Source organism: Ctenopharyngodon idella, chromosome 10 (assembly GCF_019924925.1).
Source record: "Ctenopharyngodon idella isolate HZGC_01 chromosome 10, HZGC01, whole genome shotgun sequence".
Taxonomy (NCBI): Eukaryota; Metazoa; Chordata; class Actinopteri; order Cypriniformes; family Xenocyprididae; genus Ctenopharyngodon; species Ctenopharyngodon idella.
The window spans coordinates 29200739-29224022 of NC_067229.1; the positions used below are offsets into that span (position 1 = coordinate 29200739).

Consider the following 23284-nt stretch of genomic DNA (forward strand, 5'->3'; position numbering starts at 1 on the left):
AAAGTGCTACACCCATACGCCACTATTTTTTTTACACAGTTCTTTTCATTCAATGACAATAATGAATACATCTGTGAAGCTCCATGAATGTGTACTGTAAAAGTGTTCCACACCAAGTGCTATATAAGTCTGCACTCAAATGAGAAACAGTAAAATTTAAATCATTATTCACTGTCAGTCTTAGATGTCAAATCCTTCAAACGTCATTGTCATTGTGTTCTAACCAAATGTTGTGACATAAACATCCATACTGTGCCAAAGGCCAATATATAAGTAAATAAAATAAGTATATTTTTGTGTTTTATTCCTTTTGATTTATTTTCATTGAATATTTATTTTTTTCTTAAATATTATTTAAAATTTGTTTTAAAAGATATAGCTAAAAATGAAAATGCTGTCATCCTTTATTCACCATCAAGTCGTTTCAAAGCTGCATGACTTTATGTATACGTGGATCACAAAATAAATATTCCTAGCTTTATGTGAAAAATATATAAGTCACAATTCACTTCTTTTCCAAATCTTATTTACATTTGCATATGTGCAAACACATATTCTAAGCAGGGGCTGAAGTCACTAACACTAAATTCTTGCAACTTGTATCTTGTAACTGTCACAGACATGTTTAGTTTCAGTGACTTGTTTAGTTTATAGTCATGGGCTGTCGCCCCCTATACCCTTAAATAGGGCACTATTTAAGGGAACAGCCATTTGTAGTGGTGTCCAAAACCATAGTGGACGTTATCGAGTGCACTCATTCTATCCCATAATGCACCACAATTACGAGTGTACAACCAATGTACGCTAAATGGCTAGAGAATACCCATAATGCACTATAAGAGTTGCGCCCGAATGAATACCCGAGTCTCGCCATAAGATGGCACCCGCAGTTGGATCATCATCCATCCATTTTCTAAACCGCTGGTCCAATGTGGGTACAGGGTAATATCATACAGGTATAAATTCCTTTTAAATTGATTATTAAATTGTTTAATTACGTTTTATACTTAGTTTCCACGACAGAGTTCAAGATAAATCTTTTCATTACTGGAGCTGCCAGTTTGCTATGTTTCAAAAGAAGACTTCAGATGCAAAAGCCTCTAAGTGCCATCTGAAATGTTCTTCTAAAATGAGAATTTTTATCAAGCTTGTATGTTTAGGTTCAGTAATTTCACTTTAATGGCAATTAATAGGTCCTTTTCATTGCCATTAAAGTGAAATAACTGAACATAAACATACAAGCTTGATAAAAATGCTCATTTTAGAAGAAAATTTCAGATGGCACTTAGAGGCTTTTGCATCTGAAGTCTTCAAATGATTATTAAACAGCAATCACAAACTATGCAAAAGCGCAGCCTTTTCGTCGCGCTCAGTATCCGTATTTGCTTACTCGTTTTCATTGACTCACTCAAGTGGACTATTTTATTGGACTAATGTTGGGAAGAGTGAATGAGGGTATAGGGGGCGGTTTTGGACTTTGTCAACTGTTTTGCCTGTGTTCTATAGTTCTTTGTTAGTTGTCATGGTTTCTGATTAATCCTCACCTGTTCCCAGTTTCATTCATCATCTAGCCCTGTTTATGTAAGCCCTCAGTTTTCCTCTGTTCATTGTCTTGCGTTAACGTTTATGGATCTTGTGTATTGTAATTGCTCTTTGTGTTAATTAAAGTCTGTTGTCATCGGCCATTCTGCGTTATGCATCATCCTTCTGACTTAACCTACACGCAACTCCTGACAGTAACATTGATACAAATATAACATTAACACTGTGTTCTATATTTGAATAAAGTAAAAGTCAGCTTTAAAATTAAAAAGAAAAAATTTAATTGAAACTGGAAATGAATCCATTTTGTAAATGCATGTCATGCATTTACAAAATGGATTCATTTCCAATCAAAGTTCCATGCATTAACCTGTGTTTTGTATTTTAAATATGTTTTGACCTCATAATGTTTAATAAAAATTTAAAAACTGGAACTTTTTCGATTATCTGTTACACTCGGATGTACGTCACAAGAAGAAAAGATCTCTCGCAACTAGGGGTGTGTAACGATACCCTCATGTCACGATTCGATACATATTACGACACTGAACTCACGATTAACAAAAGATTAACAAAAAATTTACTGTTGATTAAAATGCTAAATTTGAGCATTTTAAAACATTTTGGGTGAACTATGCACAATACATATTGTCACTATCCACGATACATATTGTTGCATTTTTGTATTGCGATATATTATGACACAATATATTGTCACACCCCTACTGCCATTTCATCATGACTTAAGATCTACAGCAGAGAGACATACTTTCAATAAATAACAACTTAAAGGGATAGTTCACTCAAAATTGAAAAGTCTATCAAATTCATGTTGCTCCAAATCCATAATTTTCATGTTTGGGTTAACTTCTGTTTTAATGATGCTTTATGGTGCACTGTAAACCCAAATAAATTGGCAAAAACTTTAAAAAATTGAGGCAATCAGCTGCCTCAAAATTTTTAAGTTAAGAAGTTCAAAGTTTAAGTAAGCAGAACTGGCAGATTTTTATTTGTACTCATACATTTTAATTGTTCTTAACTTGAAATGTTTGAGTACATTCATACATTTAACTTAAAATTTCCATGTAACCTCCATGTGAACATTTTTATTAGTGTAAACTTAGCTAGCTATGACAAGCTAATTCAGAAAATGCTAACTTGCTGATTTGCTAACATGTTAACAATAGCATGGTAAAGCACTTGCTGAATGAGTGCAGCAATATAAAGCATTTAACATACTTTCTCTCAAACCAAGCCGCATGTGAATGTCACCATGATGGTAACTCTCCAAAAACCCACATTAACAGAAACTCTTCTAAATTAGCATAACAAAACATTAATCACTACTAAATCTCCCACTTAACATTAATTTTGCTCAAAAAACATTATATAACACTTAATTTTAACATTTAGTCTCCCTTTGGGGCAAAGCATGGTGGGAAATAGAAATCCCAGCCCTGTTTCAGTTAAACTTAAATTTGTCTAAATTAAAAGAAATGAGTTCAAAACAATGAAACAGTTTAGTTTACTTAAAATATATCAGTTCTGTGAACTTGAAAGAAAAATAAAGTGTGAAATACTCATAAAAGTTCATTTGACTGAACTAATTTGTTTAATTTAAGTTTGTCCTACTCAAACCAATTAATTATTTTGAGCGTTAGGGTTTACAGCATTTTTTGCTTTGTGGAGTGTGACAGTCCATGTATACTTTCAGGAACAGAGCAGCTGAACATTCTTCAAAACATCTTGTTTTTTGTTGCTCGCAGAAATGAACAGCCTTAAGGTGAGTGAATAATTTTAATTTTTCAAATTAAAATTGTTCCTTTAACTTCTATCAGTAGGTTTTCTTGGCTTCTGTGCACAACATGCATGGACTATAGTGTAATTTGCCTAATGTTGAGACCAAGTGCACCCGAGGACTCCATATAGTGCCATATTCTCTATTGCTTTATTACTTTCTCTATGATTTAACAGCTGGCAAATGGCATTATGGCCTTAATTAAGTCCTTTTTCAATAGTTGCAGCCAGCTCCTTTAAATTAACTGTCCAATGGTGTTCATTTTTAAAATAAAAGCACTTTTGTGAGGTTCTTTTGAAGTTTTATTTGCACTGTAATTTTTTGACTCCTGTGAATGGATGATGCATGAACTACTAAAACTCTTACAACCGATTAGGGCACAATTGAAATCATTTTGAAAAGCCAGCATCTCTTGTTCTTGTAGTGTTTTGTGGTTGTGGCTTTGTTGAGAGTGCTGCTGGAGTCGATGTGTGTACTTAAAGCACGGTGGCTCTGTGCAACCTACAACAAGGAATGAATTTCCCAGTAGTCTCTTTAACCTAAGTCACCGCTGCTTCACTTACTGTCCGTGTTGCCTGGCAACTAGCCAACCACAGTGAAAGAATTTGTGTGCCTTTTTTCCTCTTAGTGGATGGGGGAGACAAGAGAAAGTGAGAAAGAGAGAGCAAGAGACTGTATACACACCCCCCTCCACAGTTTGCCAACTAAGCATGGGGTTCCGGAAGTTAACAAGAAGTGTCCGGAATGCTGGAAACCAGAGGAGTGCCCGAAATTAATCCACACACTTAATGTCATTATCTTTAATGATGTCATCAAATATTTAACACTCTAATAGTACTCAATATCCCACATAGGGATTGTGCAATATATTCAGAATTTACAAGTAAAATAACAATGTCTCTGTAAGCTAAATTTGAATATTACAACGACATCTTAAAGTGTTATATTTTGTACAATATTATAATAAACATTCAACTAATACTTTTATGTTTTACTTATTTTATTATTTCACTATAAAATATGATAAAGAAAATGTTTCAAATAAATGCTGTTCATTTGAACTTTATATTCATCAAAGAATCCTAAAAACCAATGTATCACAGTGTCCATAAAAATATGAAGCAGCACAACTGTTTTTAACATTGATAATAATCAGAAATGTTTCTTGAGCATCGAATCAGCATATTAGAATGATTTCTGAAGGATCATGTGACACTGAAGACTGGAGTAATGATGCTGAAAATTCAGCTTTTACATCACAGGAATAAATGACATTTTAAAATATATTCAAATAGAAAACAGTTCTTTTAAATTGTGATTATATTTTACAATATTACTGTTTTTTTGTTTGTTTTTTTTACTGTTTTTTGATCAAATAAATGCAGGTGAGCATGAGAGATGTCTTTTAGAAAACATTTTAAAATCTTACAGACTCCAAACAATAGTGCATACGGTACAGATATGGCTTAGGTCCCTGTTTTAATGTAAGTCTATGGGATTTAATATAGGTCTAATTACTCTCTACCTCTGATGCATCTCATTTTCTTTCATGTCTGTAACACAAGTTGTACAGGACTGAGGCTTTTAAAAAAAACCCAAACCTAAGTGTGAGCAATGGTAATAATGACACTTCCCTAAGCAAACACCACCAAAGTAAATGGCATAGTGTATGAGAACAGCGTATTAGATAATTAACTATTATAGCATATTACAGTATCTTATTAATGAACTATTATTCATCTAACAGTGAAAACAACACTCAGTGTTTCAAATCTAAGCTTAAGCTTTTCACTAAAAAACTACTGCAAATCCATTGAGGAATTGACGTTTCTCATGAAATTATAGATGTCATAAAGATGGTCAATGTAGAAGATATCTTGGGGCTGTTGTTCGTATCGTTTTGTTCTATAATATATCCTGCCCAGGCAGATACTCTATACAATTTATAGATTGCACTTATGTGAAGAAAATCTATAACGCAGTTGTGATGGAATAAAGCCAATGGCGAGCAATGAAATATAAACTGTGATAATAATGGCACGAAGAATATTGTTTTATTGGAAACAACATTGAGCCTTTTTAGACGCATAACTTAAATGTGACAACTTCTATTTCAGTCACCCAGATAAACACACTGGCACACACACAAATACCAAATCTGAAATGTACAGCAATAGTCATAATTTCCAGCACAGAAGTATTGTTGAGAAACACAAAACATTTCATCATCAGACACAGTCACATTAGGTGTGATTTACAGCCATAGTTTATTTAGACCACTTCTGCATGTTATGTAAAGTGTTGGCTGAATTAGGCCTTCAATAAATAAACACAAGTGAAAAATGTCAATAAGAGAATGAAAGCGAACAAATTGTCCTTTATGGTAATTTACAGCCGATGTATAAAAAACTATAAAAAATTTCTGTAGCTCATAATCCCATATAAGCATCTTTCCACAGATGGTCGGAGGTGTACATTGATCCACCCTGTCCTGCTTAGCGTATATAGCGCGCTTGAGATGTTTTCATCTGGTGAGGCTTATTTCAGAATTCTCCCTGGTCCATTGTTCCCCCTCCTCCTCCTTTCCTCAGAGGGGCAGTTTCATTGCCTACCCCGTGGATCTGGACTCCTCTCCCCCACTGCTCCTTTCAGCTTCTGGGTTAAACATTTATCTGTGAATAGGGAAAGCACAGTGCCAAAACAAATCAATGTTTCCCACTGTCCTGATGTGCATGACTTGACAATATCCTGCCCAGCTGGCCCACTGGGCAACTTGAGTTTTGTGTACTTTTCTCCCTGCTAGAGGTTTGTTGCTTCTGAGTTTCAAATTTGTTGACTACAACAATGCAAAAAACTTCAGACATTTTTAAGCCTAGAAATACAGAATCCATAGAAAGACATCTTTTCAAAAAGTCTATAGCAGTTTAAAAGTATACTAACATTCTATTTTTTAGCAGTTTATTAACAATTATCCAATTATCTACAATCAAATACATTTCTGTTTCATATTGTTTTCATAAATTGAATGTCATCACACAAAGTTATCATTTATGCAGTGAACTGAGCAGTTGTAAATGTTAAACAGCCTTTTAGTTTAGGTAAACTGACTTTCAAAAATAACCACTAAAACTATTAGAAAAAAAGGTTCTAGAACATTAAAGGGTTCTGTCAGGCACATAGCCAGAACCGTTTAGGGGTTCCCATTATTCGATCATTTTATGGATTTAGTTTTAATTAATTAATTTAATTTCATGAATTTCTATGATACAAATTTATTAATTTATTTATCTATTTCTTATTTATCTATTTAATTTATAATCTATTTCTACAAATTATATGAATTAAGCAGCTTTGAAATACATATATTATGACACAAAAAGAAATTGAAATATCCCGTAATAACATTAAGTAGCTATTATGCAAGACATTTTTCCATATATATAACCTTTTTGGCATAAAGCGTTCTTTAAATTTTGAGTCAAGTACTCTCGGGTTCTGTATATAACTCCATTGAACCTTTTTTTCTAACGTTCGCTCAAGTATGCTAGCTAATAAGTGCGTCAGCTAGCACCGACTTTCTCTTTAAAATGTAATCAAAAGTATAAACATCTTCCTTAAACTACACAAAAGCCATAAATTAAGTCTAAACGCCAATGGGGTTCCATTAATACTTCTATTAAATGAGTATTATTTCTGTGGATAGCGGTTAACCCTCTCAAGTAGGCACTCAGGATTGACGCTCGTGAAGCGCCTGTGAAAAGGCAGCAGCGGGAAAGACTCTTTTAGCGCCAAATGAGCAATGGATTGCACGCGGGCAAGACACCCCGCAGAACTGAAGAGGAGGTTAACTCGCTTACTTCAGAGAGACAGATGAAAGGATAAAATAGTTTCACTTTAAGAGGGAGGAGCAGTGCTCAGGAGGCGGGAGTTAGGCCATGATTTATTAGGAGAAAAAGGACAGCGAGGGGATCCTTCAGCTCGCGCTAGTCACGCTGCTGGGATGAACGCTCGAGCGGGAGTTAATTTAGATTAGCCTATATGTTTTGGATATGTTAGTACTTTGCTAAATTTTGAAGGCTTATTATTGTAGGTTTAGGGGTAGAAGTAGCAAATAACCAAATGTTTCTCTTTCAGGTAGGCCTACCTCACCAGAAACACCTGCTTATCAAATCCACACTAGAAAAAACACACTAAAACACTAAAAAAAGCGAAGTGTTCTCGCGCTGTCTGAGGTAAAATGGTGTAGTAAAATAGGTTTATATCTAAATTGTCATAAGAAAACGTTTATTGAGTTGGTTTTTAAGTAAAATAAAATATACGCTATGTAACATTTTTGGACCTTTAGAGAAATCGTTATGCATTTAGACTGTAGCCAACCCCATAAAACTAGCAGGCCTAACTTGTGGATGATTTATTCACAGATATACAAGCAAACAAACTTGGATTGAAAAAAACAAAATAAAAAATAAAAAATGGTAGTCAAATGCCAATTTTTGTCACCCAAAATATGCAGTGATGTCACCTCTCAAGTAGCTTAAATAGGTCTATTTTCTATTTATATAGCCTATATTTAGTAGCTACGTAGAGATAACTCTTCATGGCAGTGGCGAGGAAAATCGCGTTTTTGCTAAACTTCATTACAATAGACAATACTAAAACCATGGATTTTTAGGATAGCTCCATATTAGTTTTCTTTTAGTTCAGCAAACTCTTTCTTTGCAGTAAAATGTCTTTAAACTTTTCTAGAAATAACAACAACAATAATAATTTTTATTGTTGTTGTTAGGCCTATAGCCTAATAAACAGGGTAGGCTATTATTATTTTCTCGTTTTATGTAAGACATTCCATTTGTTTTAAAATGATCAAGTGGTTGTGTATTTTACGTAAGTGCCTGGTTACAGCGTTGTACTAGCTTTCCTCACCCAAGCAAAGGTGTCCAGAAAACAAACGTCATGCAGTGTGTGTAAACAGAATAAACAGTGTATGGATTGTGATCACTGTTGAGGAGAAAATGGGGCTGTTGTGTCTTTAAGAGGCTGCTGGTCCCTCGCTCGCAGCTGCTGGCTTGTGTGCAATAGAAGACAGTGGAGATTCATTACTTCTACAGCACAATGGACATTTATCACCCCATGGTGTTATTCAAATTCAGTACCAAGCGAAGATCATCCCCACTCCCTCTCGCCGTTCGTCGTGGCAACACCGGTATTGTTACGAGAGCCTGAGAAAAGCCTTCATAGGAACGTGATAGTCTGTGCCATTCCATAAGAACCGTCCCATCAAGGCATTGCTGAGGGCGTGCGGACTCTTCGAGCGACCCAGCGCATCCCTCCTTCTTGCATTTGACCATTTTCTCCGCTTGCGTTAGTGAGGATACAGCGCTCGCGCGCACAGGACAGAGGCTTCCTTGCATTTTCATCTCCATTGCGTTGTAAGAAGAGGCTTTGCTATAACATCATCACACTACGGGCAACAAAAGTATCGAAATGGGTCGACTGGAAATGGTTTTTGTTAGTTTTTCGGTCTTTGTCAATATCAGATGATGGTATTGCTTGATGTCGAGAGGTGGAACTACAAGGATGTGCGCCCTTACAGGTGCAGAAATGGCGAAGAGCTGCTTCTGTAACAAGCAGGACTTTACAAAACTGCTCTTTAGCTGATTTTATTTTATTTCTTTTTTCAAAAATGTTTCTTGTTCTTATGCGTTGAACTGAGGTTTTGCATTCTTTGTGGTTTATACAAATTTTTAAAAAGCGCACTGAAAGAGCGTCAAACTTTTAACCCTCTTAAAGGGAAGGTTTTCTAAAATGAAGATAGAATGATTTCGAAGTTTAGAATTTTACTATGGATCAAATTAAAATGAAGTTTGTAGTTTATAGGTTAGAACCCGAGTTTATTTTTTTCTGAGATGAAAGACCAAGTTTTTTAAATTACGAAAATAGAAATCGTTCGTTAATCCTGAGGTAAAATGTACGTATCAGAGCTAGCCAAACTAGTTTGTCGGTTTACGTTACCACAAACAACCCGATATACTTTTGTCTTTTAAAAGTAAAATACAGGTTTTTTCAAAGAATGCGAAATGCGGAACTATATAATGATATTTTGTGTGAAAATCTACTAGGCCCAACAGCCACAGGAACAAAATGAGAGATTTCAGATAGCCTAGTATTTTGGTTTACACATGGAATATATTTCCATGGAGTGTTTATGTGTGTTGTGACCAAATTATCCCTTTCAAAGGGTCCCAGAGATTGATTGTCCAAACGCAATTCTTGTAAAATATAATTTAAATCCAAGAATTGTGCCTGGACATCTGTTGCTGGAGATTCAACATCTTCGTTCTGGAGGACATTTAGGCCCTGCTTTCTGCTTCTACTGTAGCTACACTAAATATTCATTTTCGTAAAGTTTCGCAAAAGGTAAGACTCTCATTAGGCTATATGATACAGGGACGATTATTTTACTTTATTCACATAACTTTGAATTAATGTTCTTTAGAAAAATGCAATAAATTACAATCCAAACACTTTTGTTTAATGCATTCGCATCCTTGATCATATTCGTCTGGGAAATTTAATATTGTTTATTTTCGCTGAAACGAAAAAAGGCTGTATGTAGAACAGCAACGGTTATTTGAATGTTGCTTAAGATACTCAAGTTATATATTTAAACAATTTCCCAAACGAAATTCGTTGACTGCAAGACTTCTGATGATATGTTTTGTTCATGATAGTATTTAGGTGTGCTTTTCTCATTGTGAATGGTAAATGAATAAAAAGTCACGCTGATTATAAAAGCATGGTGGGAAAATGCTTTGAGCATGCTTGAGTTTCTCATTCACTGAGACTGCCATCTTTTGCCCAAAGCTGCATGGTGAAGGACTTTTTCATCAAACGAAGTGAACTAAAACGCCATTTACTGAATTCATTTTCGTTGTTGCATCACTCCAAATAGGCAAATGTTTTTGGTTAGGCTACTGCCTTTATTTACTTTTGCATTTTACAGATTTGTCTGTGTGTGTTTCAACGCACACTAGGCCTATCAGAGACAGAGTCAGGCAAAAAAAAAAGTGTGTGTGTGTGTGTTGGCATCTGCCTGATTCTCCAGGACTAACACTAAAAATTAATTTAAGGTGATTATGAATTTTCTTTAATCATTTGGCTAAATGCAGTTTAACAGCGGGAAGCTGTCGGTAAATAGTTGTTTTGCCTTACTGATTTGATATTCCATTTCAAACAGTCGATTGATTGTATTGGTAACTTTACGTTCCATTTGCTGAATCAATAAACTGCTAATTACACTACAAAGTAGTTTCAGTGACGTTTTTGACAACGAAAAACAAAAATGTACAACGCCCCAACGGGATTTTGTTTGATTTGAAAGCACCGACTTGAGGGCGAATTAAACCTTTGCACCTGCACCACGTGTGGTTGAGAAACCAAAAGGAATAATTCAAAATATAACCGGTAATTAGAAACACATGGTCACCATACCACTCATTTCAGTCTAATCTTTCGTTTGACCATAAACTTTCATAATCTTTTGTGAATTAAAGTTAAATAAAAGGCCTGCTGGGCCCACAAGTTCTTTGAATTAGGCAAGCTTTGAATAGCCTAATATCAGCGTCATTTATTAACAGTAGAAGCCAGACAAACGTTTGGATACACGCATTTACGAAATAGCAATGTAAAGATTTTAAACATTAAGGCCAAACTTAAAGGGTTATGCAGAGGAGGCCTATCTTGACTGTTTAGAGAAAAAAATAAATAATAAAAATTAAACCATAATCTACAAAATCAAACAAGTACCCGGGTTTCAAAATGTTCTAGATTTCAGTTTGACTGTAAATAAATTCTAAATCAAATAAAACCGAATAGGCATATTTGGCTATACATGTCTAACAGAAATGTCGTTGGTATTTTTTTCTGTCGCTGTTGTGTTGATACGTTTTTGAAAAATGCTATTGCTTTGCCTGCCGATGGCGCACTTCTAACGGTTATAGATGTCTGACCGTTGACTAAACCAGTTCCGATCGAAGCACGGTTTCTAAAAAAAAAAAATATATAGCTGAATGCTAATTGTAAAATGTAGACTATACAATCATATCCTGATGGACTGGTGGATTCAAACGAGAGGTAGTAAACATTCAGTAGCCTATGTTTACTTTATAGCTAGCATCATAGTTTCAGGCCTGAACTTACTAAAGTGTCAACACAAAAATGGTTTATTTGATAGGCTATAAAACGAGAAACAAATAATTATAGATTGAGTGAACAAGAAAACAAGATTTTTAATGTGTGTAAAAAAATAGACTAATATTAATTAAAAAATAAAATGTTGCTATACAAATAGGCATCGTAGCTAATTCGACAGAATGACAAGCCATTACTGTAAATTACCATTTCTGCGTTGTTTATATTTTCAAACGGCCTATAGAAATATATTTTATATGCTTTGGCTACGATATTTTACACTAGTTTTTGGTGTGTTATTTTTTTTTAGTAGAGGAAAATGGCTTACCGTGCTCCATTTTGTAAAATCGGTGTAGGCCCTTTAATCTCGTCGGCAAACAATAGTTTAAACCATTAATTTATTAAAGACAAGATAAGTAATTTAAATTGTTACTTTTGATGTTGTTAAAAGATATATGTAGCCTTTCTATATAAAGTTACATATTCGCATAGCTTGTAGTTTGATGTGATAGTATTTTTTGGAAATTAATGCTAATAGTTGTAGGCTATCGTTGTTAAAAACATAATAACAGGGTGCTAAATCAAGTGGGTTTAATTCATTCTCGTATGAAAAGAATAAAAAAATATATATAAAACACGACGGTGAAATAGTAAAATAGCCTCAACATCCTTAGTGTGCAATTAATAAAACAAAGTTTAAACGGTTAAATTTGTGTTAAATCTCCTGCATCGTTATAATGTTCATTTCGCACTAGGCTAGGCTATAAAATATTTTAACCAAAAATGTACTTTTAGAATATAATCAAACGAAAAATAGACCAGTTTTTAACTAATTTCTCTGAATTACTGAAATTAGGACAAAAATAGCCTATACAATTTATAATAGCCTACTAGTAATATAATATTTTGTCCTTTTATGCTAAAACCCAAAACAAACACATTAAAAAATAATCAAGTAATCATGCCTATAAATAACGTATGTCTATTGAAAAATAAGCGAAAATAAAAGTGTGGATCACCTATAAGCCTAGTTTAAATCTCAGTAGGATGTGTCTTTAATAAAAGAGAAATTGACTCATGGCCTCCCAACAGGTCACACTGCAGGAGAAGCATGTTTACCCCTGTATTCCCCCTTTCATTCCCCCCTCCCCACACACACACACACTACAATACTGACATCACGCATTTCTCCCTCGACATCATTAGCATCTGTATTATAGTGTTACTATTATCATACGGGTTTCCGTTGCAAATCAAGTCTTAAGCCAAAAGAGATTTGTGTTCGACCTCCCGCCATCATAGCCTAGTTTATTCTAATGAATATTCTATAGCCTAGATGAACCTAAGGAAGTATAAGTAAATCAAACATAAAAGATAATACGTCATATGACTAGAGACGTGTCATTATTTTCTGTACGATGTGATATGCTAAAGGAATAGGTCGTCCCAAAGCTTCAAAATAATATTTAGAGGTAGACTTAGGACTACTTTCAGGTATACTATAGCAGTCTACAAGAAGTGCAGGAATGTAATAAAACCCTCTTGTCCTCACATAAATATTTAATATCAAATAATCAACCTGCTAAGCTTATGACAAATATAAAACATTAATGCATACTGGACTGCAGAAATATCTTTATTTTTATTGCACTAAATTTAAAATCACATTAGTGCAAATAAAACAATATTGTGGAAATACTTACAAAATATTTATTAGTTCAGATAAAAAATAAAAAATATGGACTTGCATAGTAAACATACAACTGGCAACTCTAAAGGCATCAACCAGAAAATTAATGAAAATTATAACGGAGCCATTTGACATGGGGCAACCGGTCCATCATGTCTCAAGAGAATCCATCTGGACACTGGCTAGACAGAGTGACCTTCCTAATGAGCCCTTGCTCCCCATCGTAACCCCGCCACGCTCCTGTAAGGTACAGGGGACAGTGAATATCCCTCGGCAGCCAGATTCCTGGTGATGTTACGTTTTATTGGACTTAAAACCAAAATAAGAATTTTCACCGGATTGATCGAAAAAGCCACAGCTGGGATTGAAAGCGGCCACCAATGGCGTTGTTAATGGATCATCTGATATTTGACCTTTTGAAGGGTGGAGGGGCTTCTGTATGGGTGTGGTGCTTCTTTTAGAGTCAGTTAGCCTCCATGAAGTGTAGAGATAAAGACAACGTTATCCTGGTCCTGAAGCTGGTATTCCAATTCACCCTGCAAGGGATATGGATGCACACACAATAAAAGAAAATAACATTTGGCTCATAAATATCATCTTTCAAAAACTAATGCATAGACAGAAAAAAGTATATATTTATTTTAAATTGTAGCAATTATTAGAAAGAGTTGCAGCTTTGAATCAACACTTGATTTGCAGGTTTTGGTCATCATTGACAGTTGTTGAGACATTGACTTTTTTCAATTGATTGTGTTACTTTAAATTACGGTCTGATGCCAATACATGTTTTCCTGAAAGAACAACCCAGCACAACCTTTATGTACATTAGATGAATGAAGGGAAGCTGACACTGGACCTAAAATGAGCATGCCATTAAAACAGAGAGTGGAAGGAGTGATTGAGGAACTGTACACACACGCACAAACATACACACACACGCGCACACACAGTCTTACCATCAGTTCCCAGTCTGCATCGTTAATCAATACGAGAATCCCAGGTCTACTGTGTGTGTCAAAAAGAAGAGCTCATGTAAGTGATGTGAGCTACACTAAAACATGACAGTAAAGCAGCTCTCTGATAATATAACGCAGCCTGTTTATACACAATGAAAATCGCCAGTGCTGCGGTTTTCTAAGACCCTTGCATCCGCAGTTCATTAAATGAATGAGCTTCTCTCGTACATACATACACTTGCAAGATGAAACACAATGAAGACTATGCATAGAACAACCTCTCACAAAGATTACCACAATATTTATAATTACAGAAATCAATACAATATATCACAATACAGCATTATATACACAATATAACAATAATATCACTTTGGATTTTGCTTTGTTTCCAACCACTAACACCTGCCAATGACAAAAAGAAAAAAAGGAATTTTATATTTTATTTTATATTTGAAGTACGAGGTGCTAATGTAGGTGAAGGGGTGGCCCCTCACGGCTAAATAGTCAATAGTGAGGTTTGTACGCCATTGAAGACTACACTGTGTATCAGAGGTTTACTGCAGTTATCCACAATGAGTTTCATTATTTTCAGTTAGCAGTCCATGCTGGTAATTGCAATAAAGGTCATTTATGATGATTCTCTCTCTCAAAATTTTGCTAAAGAAGCATCATCATCAGAATTTCAAAAAAATAAAAAATCCACACACTGTTTTTCAGGGCTGAGGAAGCAAGGTATAATTTCTTACACCTGATGTATTAAAAAAAAAGTAAAGTATTTTATCGTCACTGGGCAAATCACAAAAGGAAATGTGGTGTGATTCTACCTCCTTGACCTCACGGCGAATCTGCAGTAAACACGTAGCACTGCAATTATGACGAGTGTGTCTACGGCGCGTGTATGTTTGTCTGAGCATCATCCTGCATCGGTAACGTATTTACTGTGCATCTGCGTGTGTATACTTACACAGTGTCGCCCTGCATAAAGAGCTCTGGGCGCTCCTTCAGCATGTTCCCTCGGATCCACGCCAGCAGCTGCTTCATGTCCCCTGTAAGAGTACCACAGAGGTCAAAGTTCACAGGTCAGAGTTCAGTGAGCCAGCCCCACGGTCGATGTGACGCGACAGAGCCTCGAACGCAAGGTGGGGGAGGCTTAACGGAGGTGTATCAAGAATAGACTTGTCATTTTTGAGTGCGCCACTGAAAATACAGCGGTAATGCAGATTAAATTCATATTCGTAAACACAGAGACGCCATTAACTGTAGCCGTATCAGCCTGAAAGCACCGGCCAGGTAAACGTGACTGGAATAGGTAGGTTTTACAATACAAGAGGTTAGCACCGAAATGCCGTATATCTATTGGGGGGGGGGTGATGATTGATGGATGGAAACCCAGGGCGCCAATGTGAATTCAAATGAAATCTAGGATGTCTGCACCCCCCACAAAAACAAAATGTGCTAGAAGCCGACGTTTGTATACCTATGATAAGCAAAAACAAAAATGTCTCGTAAATTAAAAAATTTAACTTAGAATGTCTTGGTGCATGGTGGGTGTTGTAAAACAATTACATTTTATTTTCTCCTGAAGCCATGCAAATTTTATCCAATCAAAGGTAGTGGTTGTCATTCTACTAATGGAAGGGCAATGAAGTTTAGTCTTCAATATTTGTGTTGTGTGTTCTGTGATAATTCTAGCATGTGATGATGGATGATAATTGTTTTATATCTGTACATGTGTGTGTGAGCAATGAAGCTCCGCTGCCCAACATGGCGGAGAAGTCGGTATGTCCAACATCAACACTGTATCATCAGCGTCCATTTCTGGAACATACCAGTTTCTGGCTCATAGGGGTGGTGGAGACAAAGACAGAAAAAGAGTGAGGAAGAGGGGGAGAGAAAGAAGGAAAAAAGAGAGATGTTTCCATTTGATCTGGGGAGGAGTTTGAATTTACTGTTTGCGAGTGTGCTGTGGTTGACATAAGGCTGGGCACGCAAATTGCGCATTTTCCATATTTTGTATTCTTGAAGATCACTAGTTTGTCCATATGAAAAGTCATTACGCTTATTGGAAATGTGACATCAGAGACGGAGCTTTGAAAAAACATCAAAAATAACTACCGCACTGCCCACCCTATCCGAACACATGGGTAGAATCACCTGTATAACATCCATACTGCTGATGATCCCTGTGTAATATATTTAATCCTTGTGTGGAAAAAAAAAAAAACATACACAACAACCTTTAGAACTTACCTGAATCTTTGGAAATAAATAGGGTGAAAATATAATCACAAGACTTCAAAGCAATTTCATTTTATATAATCCTAAGACATATTTGAAGGTGCATTACAGGATAACTGGCAATGACTGTGTAGGTTTTCTTATGCGTGTCAGCATAGATATTGGCTATAAATCCAATAAGGGAACAGTTTTTTTTAAAGGAGGTCCATTAACTGAGGTGTTTGGCAACATTTAACACTGAACGCCATCCTCTCACACTCTCTGTGTGGCGGTAGATGTTTTACTGACACATCTCAATTCAAGCAGCAGGGTGTGCAATGGTTACTAGAACCAGAGAACCCATGAGGGGGGTTGAGAAACCCTTGATGGGTTTGAGGACACATGATGACCAGAAGACATAGTCGCTAGTGCCATTGTGCTATAGCTAACTGGCTATGCAAGCATGTATAATTAGACCAGGACAAATTAGCAAGAGGACGAAAGAAGAGGGCAAGTGGGTGCAGGAGCGAGGGTCTATACAATACTCTTGACTGGGCAAGTTTCCACCAGAACTGAAGCTTTCAGAGATGTCAGCACCAATGCGTACAAGTGTGTGCGCTTGTAAGCGTGTGGCGTGCTTCTCGGAGAGAGGAAGGGGTCGAGCAACAGAGGCTGTTTCAGGTTAATTGGATCGCTGTCAGCCTCTTCAGTTGTGTAACGATCGTTGTACCTTGCAGCTCAGCTAGCCCACAATCCTGAACCTATAAAGAAGAGTGATGCTTGCCTCAGTGCTACGCTACCGCAATGAATATTGACTAGTACCAAAAGCAGGGGCGAAAAACAGACGTGATCACTTTCAGCCACATCAGTCCTTTGATTGGGAGAACTTGAAAAGAAAACAAAAAAGCAAAAGTCTCCTACTTCGTACAAAGGGTGGTTTATGTGAGCCAGGAGCAAAGAGTTAGGGGTCAACAAGATGCCCCATGTTTCTTTCGCCCTCTTTTTTTTGTAGGGATAAGGGAAGAATGAAAGAAGAAAAGGACTGGATAGGTTGTGGTGAGGTAGGAAGAGACCGAGGGAAAACATGACTAGGAGGGGGGAGTATGCGTCACCGCAGACAGGTGCATGCTGGGATAAAGCCTGCGTGGGAGGGTGGCGGCGCCTGTGTAGCATAGTGGCTGGCTAACTCTCTCCGTTTCCTTTCTCTTTTCATGATGATCATCATTATCACCACTATCTTTGGGTGGGAGGGAATGAAGTCATTCATCTTGCTGGGGATATGAGGGTTGGCGTTTCTATGATGATCATGTGTGTGTGTCCGGCAGCGGGGGGCTCTGCACTACTCATCAATCACTAAGAAGGGTCTAGACCAGTGGACAGAAAATTTAGGAGAGATTAGTGTAGAGCGTCAGTGTCAGCCTTAGCAATCATAGCCAGCCATCCGTGACATACTCAAATCATGCCCACAAACACACGTACAGACTAAGGGCTTCAAATGTGCTCTAAGGTCATCCCCTAGGCCCCTGCGAGGTCTCGGTGGCCACATTCTCTCCTGCCGTCCACTTTTGTGGACAGGTTGTCGTGGATACTCCGGTTCCATGGAGCTTGACCCTTCTGTTGTTTGGCAAGGCCACCAAAGTGCACATAGATTTGAATGTTTGCAACCTCTGAGCTGGGACAAGGATGCAAAATACTAACACACTTGACCAAAAGTTCTAGTCGTTTTCAATACAACTCAGACTCCAAGTGAAGGACGAACACTGTCCATGAGCCAGGAAAAGTAACAGGCCCCCACAAAAATCTCAGCAAATCCTAAAAGTTTTTGCACATCCGTGCTAAAAAGACTGTCCTATTAAACAACCAGATCATCCTTCTTGAGTTACCGGGTTGACTTTGCAGAACTCATTATTAACAACTTAAATGTGTGAATTAACCAGTTGAGGGAAAGAAAGGTACTATAACCCACAAACTAAATCTGTGTGGAAAATGACCCATGTGGTAAGCTCAAAGGAATATTATATCCTAACTACTGATACACTGATTAGTCAGATGAAGTTTGGGAATCTCCTCCCTGCTCAGCAGATATCACCATCATCTACTAAACACTTATCCTATCCCAAAATGTCAACTAGAATTCTTCCAGGTACTTCTGAGCATGTGCATGGGATATAAGGTCTCGCTTAACAATCCATCTTTTGCACTAATGGCTCTCAAATGACTTGCATTCCAATCCAGAGATGGCAGAGAACATGTTACCCACTCACTGCTTAAGTACAGGGGGCAATACAAGCACTCCCCCACAACCAAACACCCTACTACTTTCACCCAAATGTCCCACCAGGAAGCCGTAGGAATGCGAGGTGTTTGTAGAAGTGAGGCATTTGTACTGTCAGGCATCTCAAAAAATGACTGCACACAAAAAGGACTTAGTGCTTTGTAACAATTGTCCCTCCCTCCTTTACTGGCCCTCCATTCTCCATACCTTTCCTGTGACCCCAGCACTAGGCATAAAAGATCCATCAACAGTATCACTGGCTGCATTTACAAGTGAAAGGGGCCCAATAATGGAGCAGTTAGGGGAAGAATGGCTGGGCACAGGGAGGCTCACAGATGTTGGTGGTTGAGGGGGAGGTGGGATGTATGGAGAAGGGGCTCAGCTCCATTGTTGCTGAGGGAGGGGTGGAGGGGGAAAAAACTCGTTTTGTGATGGCAGGCCGGCACTGGTTTGCCATTGGCCCAATGTCAGAGTGAAAGCAGGACTGGCTGGAAGAAAAGGTGTCCAGGGAAGCGTGTGAACCAGGGCTCTGAGAGGTCAGGGGAGGAAAGGAGGCGAATGGGAAAGGGGCATCAGGCAGAGGGACGGCAGAATAAAAGAGATAGATGTGGAGAAAGAGGCACATAATTTGGTATGATTTGTGTGGCTTTCTTCTATAGGAGTACCAGAGGAAAAAAAGGCATCCTTTAGTTCTAGCAGGGCATAAGGCCAATAAGTGAATCCTACATCCGAATCTCTGGTATTGAAAGAGAAAGGGTAGAGATATTTGGAGCTAATTAAGTCATCAGCACTGACAATGGTAAAGCACTGGAAAAAGTGATAAACATTTGAAGTCTGATAAAAGTCTCTATCTTTCATACAACGTCAATGTAAAAGAACACAGCAAAATCTTAACTCTTTAAGAAAAGAGTAACAAACTATATTTTCACATTTTCTGAAGACAACATATGAGGCGTTTGACCGTGCAAAATTTGTGTTGTTATGCAGTTGCTGAGGTATTCTGAATGTGTTTTAGTATATTGCCATGTGGTTGCTGAGGTGTTCTTGGTGGTTGCTAGGGCATTGCTTGGTTGTTTGCTTTACACTGTGTCTATACCGGACGTGACTGATGACAGAATTTTCATTTTTGGGTGAACTATAGGTGTGTTCATGTCATGTTGTAATTATCGTAATTACCGTTACCGAACTGTAAAAAGCCTTCACGTGCATGTAGAACTTGTAAACTCATAATTTTGGAGAGCTACAACTTGTATCATGTGATCGCTGTACCGCCTGACCACTGCAGATTTAAGGCGTGTTTGACTTGAAGCGGCACTGTGCAGACCGATCGATGTATGACATCAAATACCGCGAGAGCGATTCGAAAGCAGAGTTTTATTTACGCAATTATGAAATGGCGTGAACGCAGCATATGCTTTTAATACTTAAGAGTTAGGGGTTCGTTCCAATAATGAGTAATAGTAACAGTGATACCTGCATTAGCAAACTTCACAAACACAACAGAACAATTTTTCCATACTTACAGGGATCTGATTGGCCAGGGAGTGTCACATGATGATTCTTTACTCCATCAAACAGAAGTTCAGCTCCTCCTCTAAAATAGAAAATATACAGTGTATATAATGCTGTTAAAGCCTCTTACAGGTAGAGCTTTTAACAATAATGATGTTCAGTGAAGGTTCTCCCATTTCCAAAATCATTTAACAGTAACCCCCATGCGGTTTTAATTAACATCTAGTCCATGACAAAAAGAAACCCCATCTGATTCTTTTCCTTAACATTTTATACATCTGACACTATTGAAGATTAGTCAAGTATGAATGTGGTAAATTCCTTTTTTGTAAAGTAATTTACATAACTTACATAACACCCAAATTCTAATGAATTTGTGCACATAAACAGATCTACTTCAAAGAAGACAACATCACAGTATACTGTTCATAGGTTTTTACTTTACTTTCACCTAACCAATTTAATATGCGAAAACTCAGTAAGTAACAGAAATCTGTGTAAGAACGAGGGAAGGTGCATGTCAGTGGGGGGAAAAAAAACAGATAGGGACATGAAGTAAGAGTAGGACTCATGTAGCAGGTGCAGACCCAATAAAGAGAGCTCACATCTCCTGGAGAATGCCCAGTTGTCCTCCAGATCGCCAGGCCTGGCGAGATGCCCGTACCCTAGCCCGTACCCTAGAGAAGCCAGCCTGTGTGCCAGCCTCAGAAAGGCCACTCACAAACACCACCTCTGTCCATAGACAGTCACATAGGACTCTGTTGCGACTTAAAAGCAGTGAGAACTTTGACCAAATGCAACATTTTTCTGCACCCAACGAATTCTGGCCAAGAGTTGTTTTGAGATGCTCTCCCTTTCTGTCACTCTGATGCAATCGACATTCTCGGTCACTCTATGGCTATGTTTGAAATAACATACTAGAGTTATTTCTGTAATATACTATGCACAGTATGCAATTTTCTGTATGCATATAACCTGACGGCCTATGATATTTGTCAAAACAGAGGGCACTGTCAACCCAACTTTTCATTTTTAACAACATCTTTTTCACTCATTATACTGCCGCATGAGTGAATTAAAACATTTTATCACAAGATTGTATCAAAAAAGCAACAACCACAATCAAGATTTTAACTGAACTGCACAATGAAGTGATGTACAAAATGTAATCAGGTTATGTGAAAATCACGTACTACTGATTGAAATGCTTATTGTTAAGCTGTACTGTTTTTACATTTCATTTTTAAAATATAGTGTTCATTGTATAATGGACAGTATTGTAGTGAGCAGTCTGCTAGCATTTCATTCCAAACCTAGCCTACGTTTCTCCTTAGAAATACTGAAAAATTGTCCAAAGGTTGTGCCGTGATAAAAGCAGTTAGCGTGCATGATCTGACATTAAGTAGTGGAGCTTATTGGATTCGAATCCAGCTGGCAACCTTTCCAAATTCCATTCCTGCTTCTTCCAAGATTATTTCCCATCTTCATGTCTACACTGTAAAATGTTGTAACCTGTAATTGTCACGTTTAAGAACTATTTCTACCTCATCTTACCATTACCTTAAGTTTTGTTGGTGTAACCTAATATATTTAGGTTGATTCAGTAATGTTAAATAGCATTTATTTGAATAAAATCAATTAATTTAATTTAGATATTACCACATGAAGCACATTTTAGGTTACCATTTTTTTCAGTAAACTACCTTTTATAATAAAAGCGAGCAAAATGGGGGAAAACCCCATAAAAGTTAGAAGTATACATTTCCCCATCAGCTGAACATCTATAATCCACTACTAATGGAAATATCATATCATATAAAAGACACTGATGCTACTTAAAAGGATAGTTCACCCAAAAATGAAAATTCTGTCATCATTTACTCACCCTCAAGTTGTTCCAAACCTGTATGAATTTCTTTCTTCTCTTGAACACACAAAAAAAGATGTTTTAGAGAGACTTCAATCGTATGGGAAAAAAAAAAAATTATGGAAGTCTATGGTTTGGTTACCAACATTCTTCAAAATATCTTCTTTTGTGTTCAGCAGTAGAAAGAAACTCATACAGGTTTTCATACAGGAACAACTTGAGGGTGAGTAAATGACAGAATTTTTTATTTTTGGGTGAATTATCCCTTTAAGTACTGTCAAAAAAAAAAAAAAAAAGAATTCTGATCAATCTTTTTGAAAAAAAAAAAAAATGTCTAAAACCTCTGGCATGAGAGGAACACCTCTGGCTGATATTTCTCTCAGTGTTGCTTTGAAACATCCCCCCACTGATGTAACAATTGTTCTTGTTTATAAATATCAGGAAACCTAATTTCTATTAAGAACAAAGCTTCTCCAAAAGGAGTTTACGTCAACATCGATTATTATCAGTTTAAGAAAGTGAAGCAGATTATTATTCTAGTTAATTTCAAGCGCACGCGACACCTGCACGATTGACAGCTCTGATGACCCCGTCAGCACGCGTTGCTCTATTGGTTACTTTATCATTTAAACCGGGTTTTCTTGTCATCACTGCAGTTACACCGCTAAAGAAATAACAGTCTTTATTAACCAGGTCCAATCGATAAAGCTTCTGTCTAATTGGTTTGAAGAGTTATTATGCATTAGGTGCATTAATGTAACCATTGGAACACGAGGCAAATGCGATGAATTATAAACAAAGCGATAAATACAAACCCAAACTCCAGGTGCAGACCTAAGGGCGCTGCCATGTTGCTGCAGAACCCGGAAAGAATCGCACACATTCACCGGAAATGACATATTCCTCTGAGGAACCCATTGACCATTTTACTGTAGAGGGCGTTTCTGTGTGTTTATTCAGAGACAAGCCTTGGTTCTTCTTTGGGTATTTGCTCTATTACACATTATAAAGAACTAAAAATGTTTTGATTGAAAGTTTACCTAAAATATTACCTGTAAAAAATATTTAATAAAATATCTAGAAAATAGGCTGTCATGTGAATTATACTATTAAATTGCAGAATAATTAAAAACATTTCAGGTTCTACAGCTAAGAAATATTATATTATATTATATTATATTAAGCTTTTAATTTTAACTGTTAGCTGTGTATATATTTAAATAGTTGATCACGT

General features: G+C 36.9%; 1 protein-coding gene across 2 annotated transcripts; it reads right to left on the minus strand.

The window, feature by feature from the left end:
• Positions 1 to 13148: 13148 nt before the first annotated feature.
• urm1 (ubiquitin related modifier 1) lies at positions 13149 to 22986 on the minus strand. 2 transcript variants are annotated; one of them, XR_007932310.1, is made up of 6 exons: positions 22866 to 22986; positions 20195 to 20265; positions 15144 to 15225; positions 14177 to 14225; positions 13556 to 13756; positions 13149 to 13460 (listed from the first exon to the last, which is right to left on the minus strand). XR_007932310.1 is itself a non-coding variant. In XM_051910271.1 (5 exons), the coding sequence occupies exons 1-5, from the start codon at positions 22931 to 22933 to the stop codon at positions 13688 to 13690; spliced, it is 339 nt and encodes a 112-aa protein (XP_051766231.1). In that variant the 5' UTR covers positions 22934 to 22986; the 3' UTR covers positions 13149 to 13687. The 2 variants fall into 2 exon arrangements, 1 of the variants encoding a protein (XP_051766231.1); XM_051910271.1 differs by having other exon boundaries at positions 13149 to 13756.
• Positions 22987 to 23284: the final 298 nt, after the last annotated feature.